General features: G+C 42.3%; 1 protein-coding gene across 1 annotated transcript in view; it reads left to right on the top strand.

The window, feature by feature from the left end:
- The window catches only part of LOC112574514 (collagen alpha-1(XXII) chain-like), a 79,393-nt gene that overhangs the window by 16,077 nt on the left and 43,773 nt on the right, over window positions 1–19,543 (top strand). Inside the window, exons 15-24 of the mRNA XM_025255641.1 lie at window positions 334–456; window positions 1,529–1,582; window positions 1,753–1,797; window positions 3,523–3,630; window positions 4,759–4,812; window positions 5,306–5,359; window positions 8,706–8,789; window positions 17,245–17,298; window positions 18,064–18,117; window positions 19,487–19,531. Of these exons, the coding sequence (XP_025111426.1) occupies window positions 334–456; window positions 1,529–1,582; window positions 1,753–1,797; window positions 3,523–3,630; window positions 4,759–4,812; window positions 5,306–5,359; window positions 8,706–8,789; window positions 17,245–17,298; window positions 18,064–18,117; window positions 19,487–19,531 (675 nt within the window). The remainder of the gene's footprint in view (window positions 1–333; window positions 457–1,528; window positions 1,583–1,752; window positions 1,798–3,522; window positions 3,631–4,758; window positions 4,813–5,305; window positions 5,360–8,705; window positions 8,790–17,244; window positions 17,299–18,063; window positions 18,118–19,486; window positions 19,532–19,543) is intronic.

Genomic DNA, 19,543 nt, shown 5'->3' with positions numbered 1-19,543 from the left:
CCTCCAGTAAGCAGTTTGTGTCGGAGTTTGTATTGTCCAGGCTGGACTACTGAACCTGTCTGTTCATAGCTCTTCTGGCCACCTGCTTGACAAGCTCTAGAGAGTTCACAACAGTGCTGCCCTCACTGTATGGCGCAAGCGGAAGGCCGACCATGCCAAATCGCTTCTGTTCGATCTGGCTGCCAGTTCGGGCTCACATCGAATTGCTCACCAAGCTTTGTTCATGATTGATTATTGATGGTGATTATGATTGATGATCGAAGAACAGTCCATGTCCCCATACTGACCTGTTGAACGTGCTTCTCTCTATTTGTCATTCTGGTCACGTGACAGGGTTTGGATGGTGCCCAAGGCACCCCTGGACTGCCAGGACCTCCAGGACCTCCTGGAACTCGCGGTGAACAGGGATTGCCGGGAACGTCACTAGATTCCAACGTCGTTAGTCATCTGCTTCCGGTGAGTAAAGAGATGGACGCTGTGACTGATCTGCTGAACTGTTACAAGTTGCAGGATACTGAGAGGAAATGCTACTCCTCTTACCTTAAAAACGACACAAAATGTATGACAAAAATGTTCTGTAAAATATACTCCAAACTATGGCTTGCAAGTTATCAGTCAGTAAACTCGGGAAATATTGCTCAGCCAGAGATGTATTAGTCACGTATTACAAAGTGAGCCAGTAAAATACTGGGACAAAATATTGGCCAAAGTCACTTGTTACCTTGTCAAATATTGATCAGTCATACTTCCAAACACAGGACAAAGATGTAGAATAAAGGAATAGTTGTGTGAATGTGTTTTTCTTGTGTGTGTGTGTGTGAGCGCGCGAGAGTTTGTTTGTTTGTGCTTTATGCCGTGCCAGCAACTAGGGCTATATCACGGCAACCGAGAGAGAGAGAGACAGACAGACAGAGAATGTGAGAGGGAGGGGAGTGTGTATGGGCAAGGGTTATGAGTTTGTCTGTGAATATGTGCGCAGGTTCTGTGTCTTTGTGTGTGTGTGTGTGTTGCTCTGTCACTGGATCAGCCGTCGATCGGTCCTCTAATGAATTGATCTGTCTAAACATTTTTAGAAAGAAAACATGCAGTTCTAATGATTTCTCAAGTTTTACTAGCGTTTACCTGCTGTCATTATTTGTAGCATGTAGCTATCACTATGTTTACTTCTGTCATTATTTGTAGCGTGTAGCTATCACTTTGTTTACCTGCTGTCATTATTTGTAGCGTGTACCTACTGTCACTATGTTTACCCACTATCATTATTTGTAGCATGTAGCTATCACTATGTTTACTTCTGTCATTTGTAGCGTGTACCTACTGTCATTATTTGTAGTGTACAGCCATTATTAGCCTGGTTCTATTTGTCCGTTGGTATTAGCGTCTTTATCTTCAGAGCGTTGTTGTGATAAGGCCCCGGATGTAATCAATGTGATTAGTTTTTATGATTATTGTTATTAGCACCAATAGTGGATTAAATTTTAAAAATTTGAAATTAAATTTATTATTATATCTCACTCTTATCGAATAGGGACCTCCTGGACCTCCTGGATCCCCTGGACTACCCGGTGAGCCAGGGTTAAAGGTGAGAACGTTTCTTTTCATTTGTGTACCGGAAATCATACGTAGCTCTCCATATTTACAGATCACCTTCTGGATGGAGTGGTGTAAATATCGCAAACTGCTTACAGAACTTGTAAACGCCATAGAATACCTGTAAAGGTAAAAATTCCACCTTCTTCATTCAATTTGCAGGGAACGAAAGGTGACACTGGAGCTGAAGGCGGTAAAGGTGTAAAGGTAAGACAATATTTTCAGTCACCACTAGCACTAGCCAGATATTTGTACTTTTTACAGCACTGCACCTAGCAACACAATACATAACAACAGACATTTAATCTACCAGAAGATATTGTTTTACTTTATACTGCACTGTCACTACCAACAGGTATTTTTACTTTATATGGCGCAGTCCCTACCGACAGATATACTTTGTACAGCACTGTATCCAGGGCCGTGCTTAGGGGCAGGCGGACGAGGCACTGCCTAGGGCCCCGCTCTTCAAGGGGCCCCGCGCTTTTGATTGATATGGTAACTAGGCATATGGAAGTGTAGTCAGCCGTATCATATTCTCGCTGGACGCGCTTGGAGACAGAAGGCTGCTGGACACCGAGGATTTATCGCGCATGAACGTTTGTGCATTGAGCGTGAGGGCCCCGCACATGCCCTTTGCCTCGGGCCCCGCGGGGGCTAAGAACGGGCCTGACTGTATCTACACCTTAACAACACTGTGCTTGCTACTAGTTAATGAGAGTAGTTAGGGCAGTAGAGTAAGCTTTACTTACACAGTCACATCATACTACAGTGTACTTGCTACTAGTTAATGAGAGTAGTTAGGATGGTAGAGTAAGCTTTACTTACACAGTCACATCATACTACTTGCTACTAGTTAATGAGAGTAGTTAGGGCGGTAGAGTAAGCTTTACTTACACAGTCACATCATACTACTTGCTACTAGTTAATGAGAGTAGTCAGGATGGTAGAGTAAGCTTTACTTACACAGTCACATCATACTACTTGCTACTAGTTAATGAGAGTAGTCAGGATGGTAGAGTAAGCTTTACTTACACAGTCACATCATACTACTTGCTACTAGTTAATGAGAGTAGTTAGGATGGTAGCTTTACTTACACAAAGAGTGATATCATGCTACTTGTTACTAGTTAATGAGAGTAGTTAGACGGTAGAGTAAGCTTTACTTACACAGCCACATCATACTACAGTGTACTTGCTACTAGTTAATGAGAGTAGTTAGGATGGTAGAGTAAGCTTTACTTACACAGTCACATCATACTACTTGCTACTAGTTAATGAGAGTAGTCAGGATGGTAGAGTAAGCTTTACTTACACAGTGGCATCATACTACTTGCTACTAGTTAATGAGAGTAGTTAGGATGGTAGCTTTACTTACACAAAGAGTGATATCATGCTACTTGTTACTAGTTAATGAGAGTAGTTAGACGGTAGAGTAAGCTTTACTTACACAGTCACATCACACTACAGTGTACTTGCTACTAGTTAATGAGAGTAGTTAGGACGGTAGAGTAAGCTTTACTTACACAAAGAGTGATATCATGCTACTTGTTACTAGTTAATGAGAGTAGTTAGACGGTAGAGTAAGCTTTACTTACACAGTCACATCATACTACAGTGTACTTGCTACTAGTTAATGAGAGTAGTTAGACGGTAGAGTAAGCTTTACTTACAAAGTCACATCATACTACAGTGTACTTGCTACTAGCTAATGAGAGTAGTTAGGACGGTAGAGGAAGCTTTACTTACACAAAGGTATACAGCACAGTAGAATACAATCGCTTAGCAAAGTCAATGACGAAGACTATGGTGAAGATAGCTAGGCAGACTATGAAAGCCATATTTTCTATAGTCCATTAGTTAGAGGATACTAAATCATCGTCGTCTAGCCCCGGTTTCGTTTAGTAAAGTTTGTTTTGTTTGGGCTAACAGGGCGAGAGAGGTGACCAAGGGTCCAGAGGAAATGATGGCAAAGATGGTCAGAAGGGACAGCCAGGAGACCGTGGACCACAGGGGTTGATAGGTCCTAAGGGTGACCAGGTCGGTGTGAACTTAACTATTTTATTCAGTAAAAGCACAAAAACAAGTGTACATCGACATATCTGTCACGTGATCTCTCTTCTCTGAAAAACTGGTTCCACGCTCAGATTATCGCAGTCACTTCCAAGTTGTCAAATATTTCCCAAACTATTCTGTAACTATCCTTGTGAGTGCGGCCTTACGCTCGTGGAGGACTAACAAAGAATAAGCTACTGAACTAATCTTCTGAGTTCTATTTTGAACGTGAAAGACTCGAAGATAATTAAGTTAAGTAAAGCTAGACTTAGCTAGTAATTATTCCTGTCAGATGCCTGTATGCCATTCTGTCGCTTTACGCGGAACTTTGAACGTGTGAAGTGAGGGGAAGAATATCAGCCAATCGCTCAGCGCGTTTCTTGTAGCTGCCAACGACAGTGCAGTGTTTTATTTTCCCATTGGATAGCGCCTGCAACGACAACTAGATTTGTTTACTGCTGAGTTTTTGAAAACAAATAATATGTTGGATTACTATTTGAATTCCTTCGAGACATTTTAATGTTTCTGGGGAGGGAAAAAAAGAAGACCGAACAGGATGTAAAAATAGAACTTTGGTTAAAATGTTTATTTACTGCACTCCTCAAGGGAGCAACAAGGAATAAACTAAACTACACAGCAGTGTACACTCACCACAAGTAACTCATAGAACACTGCAGTGTACACTCACCACAAGTAACTCATAGAACACTGCAGTGTACACTCACCACAAGTAACTCATAGAACACTGCAGTGTACACTCACCACAAGTAACTCATAGAACACAGCAGTGTACACTCACCACAAGTAACTCATATTAATGTAATGTGAACGCTGCAGTGTACACTCACCACAAGTAACTCATATTAATGTATTGTAAACACAGCAGTGTACACTCACCACAAGTAACTCATATTAATGTATTGTAAACACAGCAGTGAACACTCACCACAAGTAACTCATAGAACACAGCAGTGAACACTCACCACAAGTAACTCATATTAATGTATTGTAAACACAGCAGTGTACACTCACCACAAGTAACTCATATTAATGTATTGTAAACACAACAGTGAACACTCACCACAAGTAACTCATATTAATGTATTGCGACAGGGACCTACTGGAACTCGTGGTCTCCCAGGATTCCCTGGACCTCCGGGACAGACGGTGAGTTGGTGTTGCGTTGCCTTATCTACCTAGCCTCAATGTTTGAGTATTTGATCGTAGTGTTTACTGTCTTACAGGCTGTTAATTCTTGTAATTCGAGTATTTGATCGTAGTGTTTACTGTCTTACAGGCTGTTAATTCTTGTAATTCGAGTATTTGATCGTAGTGTTTACTGTCTAACAGGCTGTTAATTCTTGTAATTCGAGTATTTGATCGTAGTGTTTACTGTCTTACAGACTGTTAATTCTTGTAACTTAAAACAATTTAAATTCCTGTCTGTTCAAAGTGATGCTTTCATCTCCACTGCTCGTGACTTTCATGTCTCCCTACATCTAGTTTTAGTGGCGTTCATGTCGTTGGTGCAAGGCTGTTACTGGTGTTGGTGGTGTTCATACCGTTCATACTAGCTGCAGTGACGTTTGTCTCTAGTCGCTAGTCACAGTGACATTTCAGTCTCCAAGCATGACCTAATATTTACTTTCATCCTTGACAGGGCCCCATCGGCGACCCGGGACTTACTGGAGCGAAAGGCGACAAGGGAGAGCGGGTATGAGGTTGTTATGAGCGGGTATGAGGTTGTTATGAGCGGGTGTGAGGTTGTTATGAGCGGGTATGAGGTTGTTATGAGCGGGTATGAGGTTGTTATGAGCGGGTATGAGGTTGTTACGAGCGGCTATGAGGTTGTTACGAGCGGGTATGAGGTTGTTATGAGCGGGTGTGAGGTTGTTACGAGCGGCTATGAGGTTGTTACGAGCGGGTATGAGGTTGTTATGAGCGGGTATGAGGTTGTTACGAGCGGCTATGAGGTTGTTACGAGCGGGTATGAGGTTGTTATGAGCGGGTATGAGGTTGTTATGAGCGGGTATGAGGTTGTTATGAGCGGGTGTGAGGTTGTTATGAGCGGGTATGAGGTTGTTATGAGCGGCTATGAGGTTGTTATGAGCGGCTATGAGGTTGTTATGAGCGGGTATGAGGTTGTTACGAGCGGGTATGAGGTTGTTATGAGCGGGTATGAGGTTGTTACGAAGACGTTAATGCTGTCACAGTCTTCACGTCGCGAGCGCACGCGCAGGCGCACACACACACATACCATTATCTTGGCTCCTAACGCAACACAAGATGGCGATGTTGGCTGATGACTGGTCGTCTGGTGCTTTCGTTGCCTGGCTACTTGAGTAAGGTAGTAAGGCATCATGAACATGGCCCCTAGACAGCCTGCCAGACCTTGCGGAACTCGGTAGCGAGTTGTTTTTCTCGACTTATTCCTGCTATTTGTAGCGTGAACCCTTATGGGTTACATGTGGATGGACAATTTCCGTTGCAAATTACTGCTGCACAGCTTTTAGTGCAAAGTAATGTATAAGTCTCAGCGACAAGTGCTGTACACAGTACTATACACCTCTCAGGCCACAGTACTGTTACAAGTATATCACAGTAGTCAGCGCCAAACACTGTGTAAGTACAATAATAGCTGTGAGCTCTCACCGTATGGTGCTGCTTGAAATTACTATACACCTGTTAGCACAAAGTACTGATATAAAGTACTGTTACAAAGTACTGATACAAAATACTGTTACAAAGTACTGTATACCTCTTAGCACAAAGTACTGATACAAAGTACTGTTACAAAGTACTGATACAAAATACTGTTACAAAGTACTGTATACCTCTTAGCACAAAGTACTGATACAAAGTACTGTTACAAAGTACTGATACAAAATACTGTTACAAAGTACTGTATACCTCTTAGCACAAAGTACTGATACAAAGTACTGTTACAAAGTACTGATACAAAATACTGTTACAAAGTACTGTATACCTCTTAGCACAAAGTACTGATACAAAGTACTGTTACAAAGTACTGTATACCTCTCAGCACAAAGTACTGTTACAAAGTACTGTATACCTCAGCACAAAGTACTGTTACAAAGTACTGTATACCTCTTAGCACAAAGTACTGTGTACAAAGTACTGTATACCTCAGCACAAAGTACTATATACCTCTCAGCACAGAGGACTGTCATGAAGTACTACTGTAGATACCTCTCAGTATGAACTAGTCACAAAGTACTAAAACTTTCAGTTTTAAAAAACTCTACAGATGTTCTAAGGAAGAGGGGAAGAAAACACAAGTAATGGATGACCCCAGAGACCTGGGCAAAGACTGAATCAAGAAAAGGACTACAACACAAGCTCAACCAGTGTCAAGACCAGCTAAGGAAGGAAGATGTCAGAGCTGATTATTGGGAAGCCAATCATCAAGTGAAGAGGTCTGTCAGAGAGGACAAGAGACGCTTCACCCATGAACTGACAGAGGAAGCAGAGACAGCAGCTAGACAGGGAAACATGAAGCGACTATAAGAAATAACGTGAGTTCTGTCAGGCAGGAACATTAACCCAAACAAGCTAGTGAAAGACAAAGACGATAAGACCATAACAAACGACTCAGGACAAAGAGACTGCTGGATGGAACACTTTGAGGAGATCCTGAATTGAACTTGTCCATCATCTTTACCTGACATACCACCAGCAACTGAACAACTTCATGGCAACACCAGCCCTCCCACTAAGACAGAAAGCATCCAAGCTATCAAAACATGAAAAGTGGCAAAGCAGCAGGTCCGGATGGCATACCCCTAGAAGCAACAGCAACAATTTTACAGCCCCTTCTACACAAGATGTGGGAACAAGAGCTAGTACCAACAGACTAGAAACTAGGCCACCTGGTCAAGTTACCGAATAAAGAGACCTCGATCCCCAGTAAAGTCCTATCAAGGGCAATTCTAGAGAGATCGAAGAAGGCACTAGACAAGATACTAAGACCAGAACAAAGCAGGGTTTCACCAGGAGAGATCATGCACTGACCACATTGCCACCCTCCGTATCATCATTGAGCAGTCTATTGTGGCAGTCCCTCCTCTATATAGCATTTGTGGACTTTGAGAAGGCATTTGACAGTGTAGAGATGGACATCATCTGGAGGCTGATGATCCACTATGGCATTCCTACGCTCATAAACATTATTCAGAGGGTGTAGGAAGACTCATCCTGCAAAGTTATTCATAATGGCAAACTCACTGAACCTTTCGTAATTAAGACTGAAACTCCCGAGCATTATCCTTCCACAGTAAGACCCGCATCTTCAACACCAATGTGAAGGCAGTCCTACTGTGTGGTTCTGACACCTGGAGAGTGACAAACACCATCAACAACAAGCTCCAGACCTTTACCAACCGATGCCTACGCCATATTCTGGGAATAAGATGGCCTGAAAAGATCTCCAACAGCAGCCTGTGGAAAAGAACCAACCAGAATGCCACTAGCCAGGACATCACAAAGGGCAAATGGATAGGACACACCATGCGCAAACCAGCTGACACCATGGCCAGGAGGGCACTTGACTGGAACCCTAAGGGAAAGAGGAGAGTTGGGAGAGCAAACGTAGACTTTGGAAAAGAACATTAGAGAGCGAGGCAAAAGATTTAGGAACCATATGGACCCAACTGAGGGGGCTGCCCTAAACCTGGTCCGCTGGCGAGGTGTTGTTACGGCCCTATTCTCCTTGCGGTGTAACAAGGACTAAACTAATAACTTACAGTATGAAGAAGTTACAAAGTACTATAACTTTCCCTATAAAATACTGTTACACAGTACAATATACCTTTCAGTATGAAGTACTGTTACAGTACCTTTCAGTACAAAACAGAAAGTACATTACAGCTCTTGCTTTATTCGTGATGTTGCCATCAAGCAAGTAACATACATGCCCATAATCATTCAGTCACGCACTGTGGTAATGCTGTCATATCTATAGGGTAATGCTATTATTTGTGTAAGTTACAATAGAAAAATTTGACACTGACTGTTATGTCGGAATATTTCATTTGTTGCAGGGCATCCCAGGAGCCCCAGGTTTACCTGGCTTTGCTTCCGAGAAAGGGGAAGCGGTATGGGAAGAGCTTGTGGCGTCGCTCCAAGTACAAGTCTTCGGGTTTTTCTGCATGTTCTCTGGCACAGTTTATTCTCACATGTTCTCTGGCACAGTTTACTCTCACTGGTTCTCTGGCACAGTTTACTGTAACAGGCCGATTCTCAACCCCGTTCTTACGGACATATATTTCAAAGGCCATTCATGTAGCTGCAGCTCTGTAGTCACTTGTGTAGTGGTCTTCTGTAGTCACTTGTGTAGCGGCCTTCTGTACGCACTTAGATGACGCAGAGTAGTCTGCACCCTTTCTCCTTCCTCCTCACGCATCAAGCTGTGCTTTTGACTAGACTAGTAGAACTCTCTAGTAGTTATATCAACAAAGCACCTCTTGTTACATGAAGCACAGTATAATCATTGAAGAATGAATCTTCAGCCTGGTCTGGCAAAGTTTAGCTTTCAGGTGCCTCGTTGCATGTTTTTCCCGCTTGTGTTCATAGAAAACTTCACTTAACAGCCAAATATGCTACCAGCAAACATACCTCAAAATATATAATAACAGCTTTTCTATAATTGTTTTTGTGAATAGGCATAGTGACAGATATACAATAAATACAATGACAACAATAAATGGGAAATAGATAAAGCAGGGGGAAACAAGATCCGCTTGTGTGTACTGTGTGGATATTTTATCTTTTAGAAATCTGTTCTTGACAAGCTGCTCAGCATCTGATGTTTTCATTTTGCGCTGTTTTCCTACACCACCTTTTCTGTCTCCCTTTATTTTTTGAAAAGACAAGCATTTTGAGAATATTCTTTCCTTTGTTTCTCAGTTCACAATATAAGCTTTTTGTCTTTGTGCTTCATTTATCTGTCCAGTCTATTGTGTTATAGATGACACTTGTTAAACCACCACAAGTTCCTTCATCTGTACCCATCAGCTGTGACTGCAGTTGTTCATCCAATAGTGCAACGGTTTCCCATGATATAGCCTTAGATACTGTCTCACCATGCTAACCCCACCCTGACCTGTTATTATACATGGCACAAGTAGTGTCATGACCTTTCTGTCATAAACCGTGGCATAAGGAGTGTCTAGGCCCTTTCTATTAATATAAATGGCATAAGGAGTGTCTAGGCCCTTTCTATTAATATAAATGGCATAAGGAGTGTCTAGGACCTTTCTGTTATCATACATGGCACAAGTAGTGTCATGACCTTTCTGTCATAAACCATGGCATAAGGAGTGTCTAGGACCTTTCTGTTATTATACATGGCACAACAAATTTCTAGGATCATATAAACACATTGTGTCAGATTCTCCTCCATTTCTTTTCGTTTTGTTACTGTCATTACTGATTCAGTGATAGATGAAAGTGCACGAAGGTAACCCTGAAGACGGTAATACTATGTAAATGATGACATGGCTTAGCTTCTTGAGTGATGTACAAGTTACCTTTGTTTGCTGACTCCTTCAGCATCTGGGAAAACTGATAGTCTACTAAAATGCTGATGAAATTCTACGTTTCACATTGGAATGTTTGCAATCTCTTACAGCAGCTTAGGATTATAGCAGGTTTTTTCATGGCATTCAGCCAAACACACTGTTCCTCACTTTTCAGCTGTTATGAAAAGCTGCAACAATAGTTTTTTATATGCTGTGTTGTTGAGAATCAAGTTTTGATTAACAAGGTAATTGCAGAAAAATCCGAAGGAAAGTACTTGATTATTACTTGTCCTAATTATTTTTATGGGGGAGGGACTACTGCTGACTTTATTCTGCAAAGATCTTATTCTTGGCAAATACTTTATGGCACTTTTTAAAAAAATCATAAAAGTTATCAGTACTGTTATGGTGACATCATACAAAGAATTTTCTTTTTACTAATCTGTTGCTCTTAACAGCACAAAATTTTCAACTAAACTAAGCCACTATATCAGGCATGTAATTAAATGATCTTACTGCTAGAGTGGCTGAGTGTTAACAAGTCACCTAAAATAATGTAGCCTTATAGCCTAGTGTATTTAGCATCAGGTCTTACAATTACCTTTCTAAGGGTTTTTTTTAATGTTGTCATTCGCTTGTTTCCAGGTAAAGTAGGCTCTCTTACTGTCTATAAACATATCACATGATGGTGTCACATGATGGTGTCCTCAATTTTATGACTTACATGATAGGCTGCGATAATTGGTGTGCATAAGAGATGTCACATTTAATATTTATTTCTTTTAATACTCTAGTAGCTCGTGTCCTCCTCAGGGAACACTATACAACTAGGCGAGAACAGTACCTACTAGTCATAGACACAGTAACACTAGTCAGTGTCTGTACCTTCTGGTCATGGACATTATTGCACTAGTCAGGGACTGCACCAGCTGGTAATGGATACTATCACACTATTTAGAGACTGTACCGACTGATCATGGATACTATCACACTATTTAGAGACTGTATCTACTGGTCATGGATACTATCACACTATTTAGAGACTGTATCTACTGGTCATGGATACTATCACACTATTTAGAGACTGTATCTACTGGTCATGGATACTATCACACTATTTAGAGACTGTATCTACTGGTAATTGATACTATCCCACTATTTGGAGACTGTACCAACTGATCATGGATACTATCACACTATTTAGAGACTGTACCAACTGATCATGGATACTATCACACTATTTAGAGACTGTATCTACTGGTCATGGATACTATCACACTATTTAGAGACTGTATCTACTGGTCATGGATACTATCACACTATTTAGAGACTGTATCTACTGGTAATTGATACTATCCCACTATTTGGAGACTGTACCAACTGATCATGGATACTATCACACTATTTAGAGACTGTACCAACTGATCATGGATACTATCACACTATTTAGAGACTGTATCTACTGGTAATTGATACTATCCCACTATTTGGAGACTGTACCAACTGATCATGGATACTATCACACTATTTAGAGACTGTATCTACTGGTCATGGATACTATCACACTATTTAGAGACTGTATCTACTGGTAATTGATACTATCACACTATTTAGAGACTGTACCAACTGATCATGATACTATCACACTATTTAGAGACTGTACCAACTGATCATGATACTATCACACTATTTAGAGACTGTATCTACTGGTAATTGATACTATCACACTATTTAGAGACTGTACCAACTGATCATGATACTATCACACTATTTAGAGACTGTACCAACTGATCATGATACTATCACACTATTTAGAGACTGTATGTATCTACTGGTAATTGATACTATCACACTATTTAGAGACTGTATGTATCTACTGGTAATTGATACTATCACACTATTTAGAGACTGTACCAACTGATCATGGATACTATCACACTATTTAGAGACTGTATGTATCTACTGGTAATTGATACTATCACACTATTTAGAGACTGTACCAACTGATCATGGATACTATCACACTATTTAGAGACTGTACCAACTGATCATGATATTATCACACTATTTAGAGACTGTACCAACTGATCATGATATTATCACACTATTTAGAGACTGTATCTACTGGTCGTGGACACCATTGCACTACTGAATGACACTATCACAATAGTAAGTGACAGTACCTGCTGGACATGGACTCTGTCACACTATATACGGTATATAATCAGTCAGGGATTGTACCGACTGGTCATAGACAGTGTACAATGTCAGGACGAGAGTAGCCAGCTAATCTTACTGCTTACAGTAGCGTCCTCTTCCTGGAAATATCCTGCTGGTCAGGAATAGTATCCTGAAGAAACAGGCTCTGTATGGGATCATAGTCCTCTAGTGGCCATGGTGCCTGCTCGTCGACTAGCATAACTAGTATATCGAAGTGTACTACAGTTTGTGGCGTTGTCCGTTGTTGTTTCCCCAAGTCCAGCCCATCTGACCTCCGCCAGTCCCACAATGTCCCTCCGGTACCTTTGAGCTCGTGAGTTGTTGCAATTGACCGCACTGGTGTAGCATGTATACGTTCCACATAGCAACGGATGTTCCTCCTCTCAACTCGATTTCTGCTTTTCCTCAAGTAGCACACTGCCCGCTGACCCCATGGTGGAGCCTGCCGATAGAGAGGGCAGTCGTTGTTGATCCGGGCCTCGACAGTCCGACATGCTGTCTCTCTGGTGACGACATTCTGTCTCTCTGGTGACGGTATGCTGTCTCTCTGGTGACGGCATGTTGTCTCTCTGGTGACGGCATGTTGTCTCTCTGGTGACGACATGCTGTCTCTCTGGTGACGGCATGTTGTCTCTCTGGTGACGACATGCTGTCTCTCTGGTGACGACATGCTGTCTCCCTGGTGACGACATGCTGTCTCTCTGGTGACGTATGTCCATGGTCCTAACATTCAACATTATACACTGGGTAGAACCCAACTCTTCTCCAAGTGAACCACAGCCGGCAGTCGGCCTGGTCACGAACATGTAGGGGCTGAGCCCTGGCCGGTACTCTCCTCCTGGAAAGTTTTCACCCGCTGATGCCGTGTTAGCATCAAGATTTCCTGTGTAGGTTTGCTTCCTTAGCCTTTATCTTTCCCGAGATTTTCCCCAAGGTAGTGGGGACATTTACCCTTGTCTAGGATTGTTGTGTGAAAATGATGTCGACCCCTTCCCTTTCGGGTTGATGGGGAAGGTCACACAAACCGCATCGCAACCACCGCAGGAGAGATGCCAGCAGAACAGGCTGGCTTCACACCACGTGGCAGCAGAGTTGAGCAGATCTTCAACTGTCGCATTCTTATAGAAACGCATTTTTAGCAAAGCAGGACCTCTACCACAACTTCAATGACTACAAAAAAACAAAAAAACATTTGACAGAGTCTGGCACGAGGGACTATGGCATGTGATGCGAAAATTGAGCATTGAAGGCCTCGTTCAAACCACGAGAGCGCTGTACAGCAGGTCAACGGGTACAGCAATGCTGAACAACCAAATAGTAGATTAGTTTAGAAAGCCAGTCGGCGTATGTCAAGCATGAACCATATCACCGGTGTTGTTTAATATCTTCTCGGACGACATCATGCTCGAATCTCTCCACGACCATCACATACTCCATCTCAGTTGATGGAAGACCGATCTGCAACCTACGCTTGGCAGACGACAGACCTGTTAGCAGACACTGACACAGACACTGACACAGGCACTGACACTGACACTGACAGACACTGACACAGGCACTGACAGACACTGACACTGACACAGGCACTGACACAGACTGACACAAACCTGTTAGCAGGCACTGACACAGACACTGACACAGGCACTGACACAGACACTGACACAGACACTGACACAGGCACTGACAGACACTGACACAGGCACTGACACAGACACTGACACAGACTGACACAAACCTGTTAGCAGGCACTGACACAGACACTGACACAGGCACTGACACAGGCACTGACACTGACACTGACACTGACACTGACGCAGACCTGCAAGACCTCACCCACAGACTGACAGACAGTTCACATTCACATGGAATGGAGACCAGCACTGACAAGACCAAAGTTGTGTCAGTGGCAGTGACAAAGCACAGATCTCTGTCAACGGCGGACAGGCTCCAAGAGCTTCGAGTACTTGGGAGCCACCCTCTCCACGGACGGCAGCTCCACCCCAGATACCCACATCAGGATGGCGACAGCAACAGCGGCAATGGCTAGACTAGGGACTAGGTCCATTAATGCCCCCAACCACAGGTCAAGGGACGACTGACTGTTTTGACACATCTACACAACTCTCATCATGTCACCTAGTATGCATAGCCTCATCATGACACACGACACTTTGTTATGATGCAGATACACAATACTCATCATGACAGCTGTGATAAAACCTGTTATGACACAAGCCTCATTATGACACCTGCTATGATAATTGGCATAGCGACACATGACGTCTTATGACAACTCTCACCATGACATTTTATGACACATCATGACACCTATTTATGACAACTACACAACTTATTGTTACCCCTGTTATCACAACTCTCACCATGACACTTTATGACAAATCTTATCACAGGTGACACCTTGTTATGACAGAACTACACAACTGCCACGATGACAAGTAGCCTAACCCCTTGCTATGACGTAGACAGGGTTAAAGCCGTGGTTAGCAGCGTGTTAGGTCGTCAGCACTGCACTGAACTGTTATCCATGGTGTTCTGTCAACACCACGGTGTTGCTGTCGGATGGAAGGCAGCAGAGACGCTTAGTGACAAAAACTAAATGTTGTAATGACTATACCAATAGCAGCAACACATGGCAGAGGTAAGAAAGTTTATGGAATGTCCGAGTCGCTGAGTAGCTTTAGCAGTGCGTTTGGGTTAGTGTACCAGCATGCACCTTGTAGACCTCCTCGTCCCTCCCTTCTGTCCTGCATTCACCTTATCCATGTTAGTAACCGTAGAGGATGAAGCAGGTATAGTGACCACAGCTCATGCAAGTCTATTGCTTTGTTTCCATTCCCTAGATTGCACACTGCACGGTTGAGCTCTGCTGTTTGCATGCTAAACTTTGCACATTCCCTTTGACACAAAAAGCACAGTCCTGCGCACTTCACGTGAAACTAAAACACAAATCGACTTGCATACTAGACGTGCGCGCACACACACACACACAGAAGTCGACTTGCATACTAGACAGACGCGCGCGCACATACACGTCGACTTGCGCACTTGACACACGCGCACACAGAAGTAGACTCGCGCTCGTTACAAACACAAAGCAGGTCAACTGGTGCACTAGGAAAGCAGACACACGAATCGACTTCGTAGAAAGTTTTGGCCTAAATTGTTTAATGTGTGTGAATATCTGTAGTGTGACGAGATGTGTTAATGTGTGAATGTCTGTAGTGTGACGAGATGTGTTAATGTGTGAATGTCTGTAGTGTGACGAGATGTGTTAATGTGTGAATGTCTGTAGTGTGACGAGATGTGTTAATGTGTGTGAATGTCTGTAGTGTGACGAGATGTGTTAATGTCTGTAGTGTGACGAGATGTGTTAATGTGTGAATGTCTGTAGTGTGACGAGATGTGTTAATGTGTGAATGTCTGTAGTGTGACGAGATGTGTTAATGTGTGAATGTCTGTAGTGTGACGAGATGTGTTAATGTGTGTGATGTCTGTAGTGTGACGAGATGTGTTAATGTGTGAATGTCTGTAGTGTGACGAGATGTGTTAATGTGTGAAATGTCTGTAGTGTGACGAGATGTGTTAATGTGTGAATATCTGTAGTGTGACGAGATGTGTTAATGTGTGAATGTCTGTAGTGTGACGAGATGTGTTAATGTGTGTGAAATGTCTGTAGTGTGACGAGATGTGTTAATGTGTGAATGTCTGTAGTGTGACGAGATGTGTTAATGTGTGAATGTCTGTAGTGTGACGAGATGTGTTAATGTGTGAATGTCTGTAGTGTGACGAGATGTGTTAATGTGTGTGAAATGTCTGTAGTGTGACGAGATGTGTTAATGTGTGAATGTCTGTAGTGTGAAGAGAGAGATGTTAATGTGTGAATATCTGTAGTGTGACGAGATGTGTTAATGTGTGAATGTCTGTAGTGTGACGAGATGTGTTAATGTGTGTGAAATGTCTGTAGTGTGACGAGATGTGTTAATGTGTGTGAAATGTCTGTAGTGTGACGAGATGTGTTAATGTGTGAATGTCTGTAGTGTGACGAGATGTGTTAATGTGTGAATGTCTGTAGTGTGACGAGATATGTTAATGTGTGGGTGAAATGTCTAGAATCACGAGAGATGTGCTCAAGGATAGCCATTCATCTAACCGTGGTGTAGTGGAGCACAGTGATTCATTCGTACTTTCCCCAACAGCCGTAACGTGACTTATTCATTCTCATGAACTTACCTCCCACACAAAAGAGTAAACTTGCCGATAACTTACCTCCCACACAAAAGAGTAAACTTGCCGATAACTTACCTCCCACACAAAACAGTAAACTTGCCGATAACTTACCTCCCACACAAAATAGTAAACTTGCCGATAACTTACCTCCCACACAAAACAGTAAACTTGCCGATAACTTACCTCCCACACAAAACAGTAAACTTGCCGATAACTTACCTCCCACACAAAACAGTAAACTTGCCGATAACTTACCTCCCACACAAAATAGTAAACTTGCCGATAACTTACCTCCCACACAAAACAGTAAACTTGCCGATAACTTACCTCCCACACAAAATAGTAAACTTGCCGATAACTTACCTCCCACACAAAACAGTAAACTTGCCGATAACTTACCTCCCACACAAAACAGTAAACTTGCCGATAACTTACCTCCCACACAAAACAGTAAACTTGCCGATTACTTACCTCCCACACAAAACAGTAAACTTGCCGATAACTAACCTCCCACACAGAAGAGTAAACTTGCCGATTACTAACCCTGACTTGTCAACAAAGCTGGCTGTTACATGGACATGTGTGTGTACAGGGTGCCCCGGGATTACCAGGTCCTCGTGGAGATCCAGGGTCCAGGGGAGACAAGGTAGGATTAGCAACCTATAGCTGCCCAATATATGTATTATAATATATATAATTCTATGTATAGTATGTATATGTATTATATATCCTCTGCGTGCCAGTATGTGTGCGTGCGTGTGGAGAAAGATTGAACCTATAATCCTGTTGTTTGATTCACTGAATGCATTAAAAAATGTACCAATCTCATTTTAACATGTAGGTAAAATCCCCGTATCTTGACAACGGACCAGAGTTTGGAGAATAAGTATAAATCATTTGTATAGACAGCATATTTTAGTAAACTAGAAATATTTGAAGATAATCTGACGTTCGTGTTAGTCCTTACCTTGCCTCCAAACAAACTGTTGGAACCGCAATCTGAACCATAGAGGTCAAGGGTTAACGACTCCACTGAACAAAGTGTGTGAACTCTGCAAGTCTGAACTACAGACCTACAGTCTAACCTAGCAACTGTAGGGTAACGAGTGTAAGTGGTTTACTGTGTTTAGGTCACGGGATGTGGACAACGGAGTTCAGCCCTCTGTATCTGTCGTTACCTTCCATGGTGCCATGATGATTTAGTGGGTAGCCATGGTTACTGTACAGCACCTAGCGGAGGATATTTTCCAGCCACAGGCCCGAGCCTCAGACGAGTGCTCCACGCTGACAAATGCACTGACTTGCTGGTTTTTGAAGACGATAAAAACTGTGAATGTGAAGTATACTTACTGTAACATCTGTAACTCTGGACAATGAAACGGTAACTCTGGACTACTCTTCATTCTTTCAGGGTGCACAGGGGCCTCCTGGAATACCTGGCAATGAGGGGCCTCGAGGACTGCAAGTGAGCTCCACATTTTTTTTCAACGGAAATTATTGTATCTAACAAAACAAAAGAATCCCCTTGTTACTGAGTTTGTTTACTTGAATGTAACTGTTTATTACTTGTATCTATCAACAAAGCGAGTAACTTGTTAGTGAGTTTGTTTACTTGAATGTAACTGTTTATTACTTGTATCTATCAACAAAGCGAGTAACTTGTTAGTGAGTTTGTTTACTTGAATGTAACTGTTTATTACTTGTATCTATCAACAAAGCGAGTAACTTGTTAGTGAGTTTGTTTACTTGAATGTAACTGTTTATTACTTGTATCTATCAACAAAGCGAGTAACTTGTTAGTGAGTTTGTTTACTTGAATGTAACTGTTTATTACTTGTATCTATCAACAAAGCCAGTAACTTGTTAGTGAATTTGTTTACGCCATTGTAAGTAGCACTTAATTCTTTGTCTTTTAATTACTAGGATATTGTCATTGTATTGTTCTCAAGTTCTCTTGTAGAGACTGTTTTCAGCAGTGTTGTATCTCTTTTTGCAATCCTGTCCTGTGGGGTTGTTCCCTACCCTTTCTGTCCTGTACATTGGTTAGGGTTAAGCTGCGGGGCAGGGTTAGGGTTAGGGTTAAGCTGCGGGGCAGGGTTAGGGTTAGGGTTAGGGTTAGGGTTAAGCTGCGGGGCAGGATTTATAGGTTTTCATCGTCTACACGTGTGTTTTCATGTCGGCCTTTATCTCTGTGCTTTTGTTTGTTTTTTTGTATCTATCTATCTCGTGTCCGTTGGTATTAGCATCAATCTGCCTCCTGTTTCTAGATTGACATGTGTGGGTTAGTGATACGAATTTAATATCATCTATTGCCAGTGAAATGTGTCCGGCATAGTACAATGTACTGCTGTTTCGCTGGTTTTGTGTTTAACACGATGGCGAACCGGTTGAGACCGTCCTTTACATCATCTTGCGTGTTTGTTTTGTAAAGAAATGGTTTCTACCATTGCACTTCAGCATAATTTAGAACGACCCTGCATTTGACCTTTTTTAAAGCAACTTTTATTTGCGTGTACTAGGTATCGTTTGTTCGCATCTTTATTGGTGTATATATATATTATTTGTTTCTCTCTGTATCTGCTATAGCTGTCTTCGTGACTGTCTTAGTTTCCCCTGTTTTATGTCCTTTCATCGGCTCATCTGTCTGTCTTGATCTCTGCATTCTTTTCAGTAAGTTCCGTTCTTAGTATTGGGTCCCTATTGGCATATTTGGTTGTGTTTCTGTCTTTACTTGTGTGTATCTGTGTTCTCACTGTGTGTTTGTCTTGTGTATCGTATCCTTGTCTTATTACTTTGTGTCATGTTATTCATTGGTTTTGTGTGTCTGTCACAAGGGCAACCCTGGACTACCTGGGAGCATGGGAGTGCCGGGAGAGTCGGTGAGTGAATCT

This window comes from Pomacea canaliculata, linkage group LG10 (genome assembly GCF_003073045.1).
Source record: "Pomacea canaliculata isolate SZHN2017 linkage group LG10, ASM307304v1, whole genome shotgun sequence".
NCBI classification, from domain to species: domain Eukaryota; kingdom Metazoa; phylum Mollusca; class Gastropoda; order Architaenioglossa; family Ampullariidae; genus Pomacea; species Pomacea canaliculata.
Note: the sequence above shows the minus strand (reverse complement) of the source record. Positions and strands in the feature narration are given on the sequence as shown.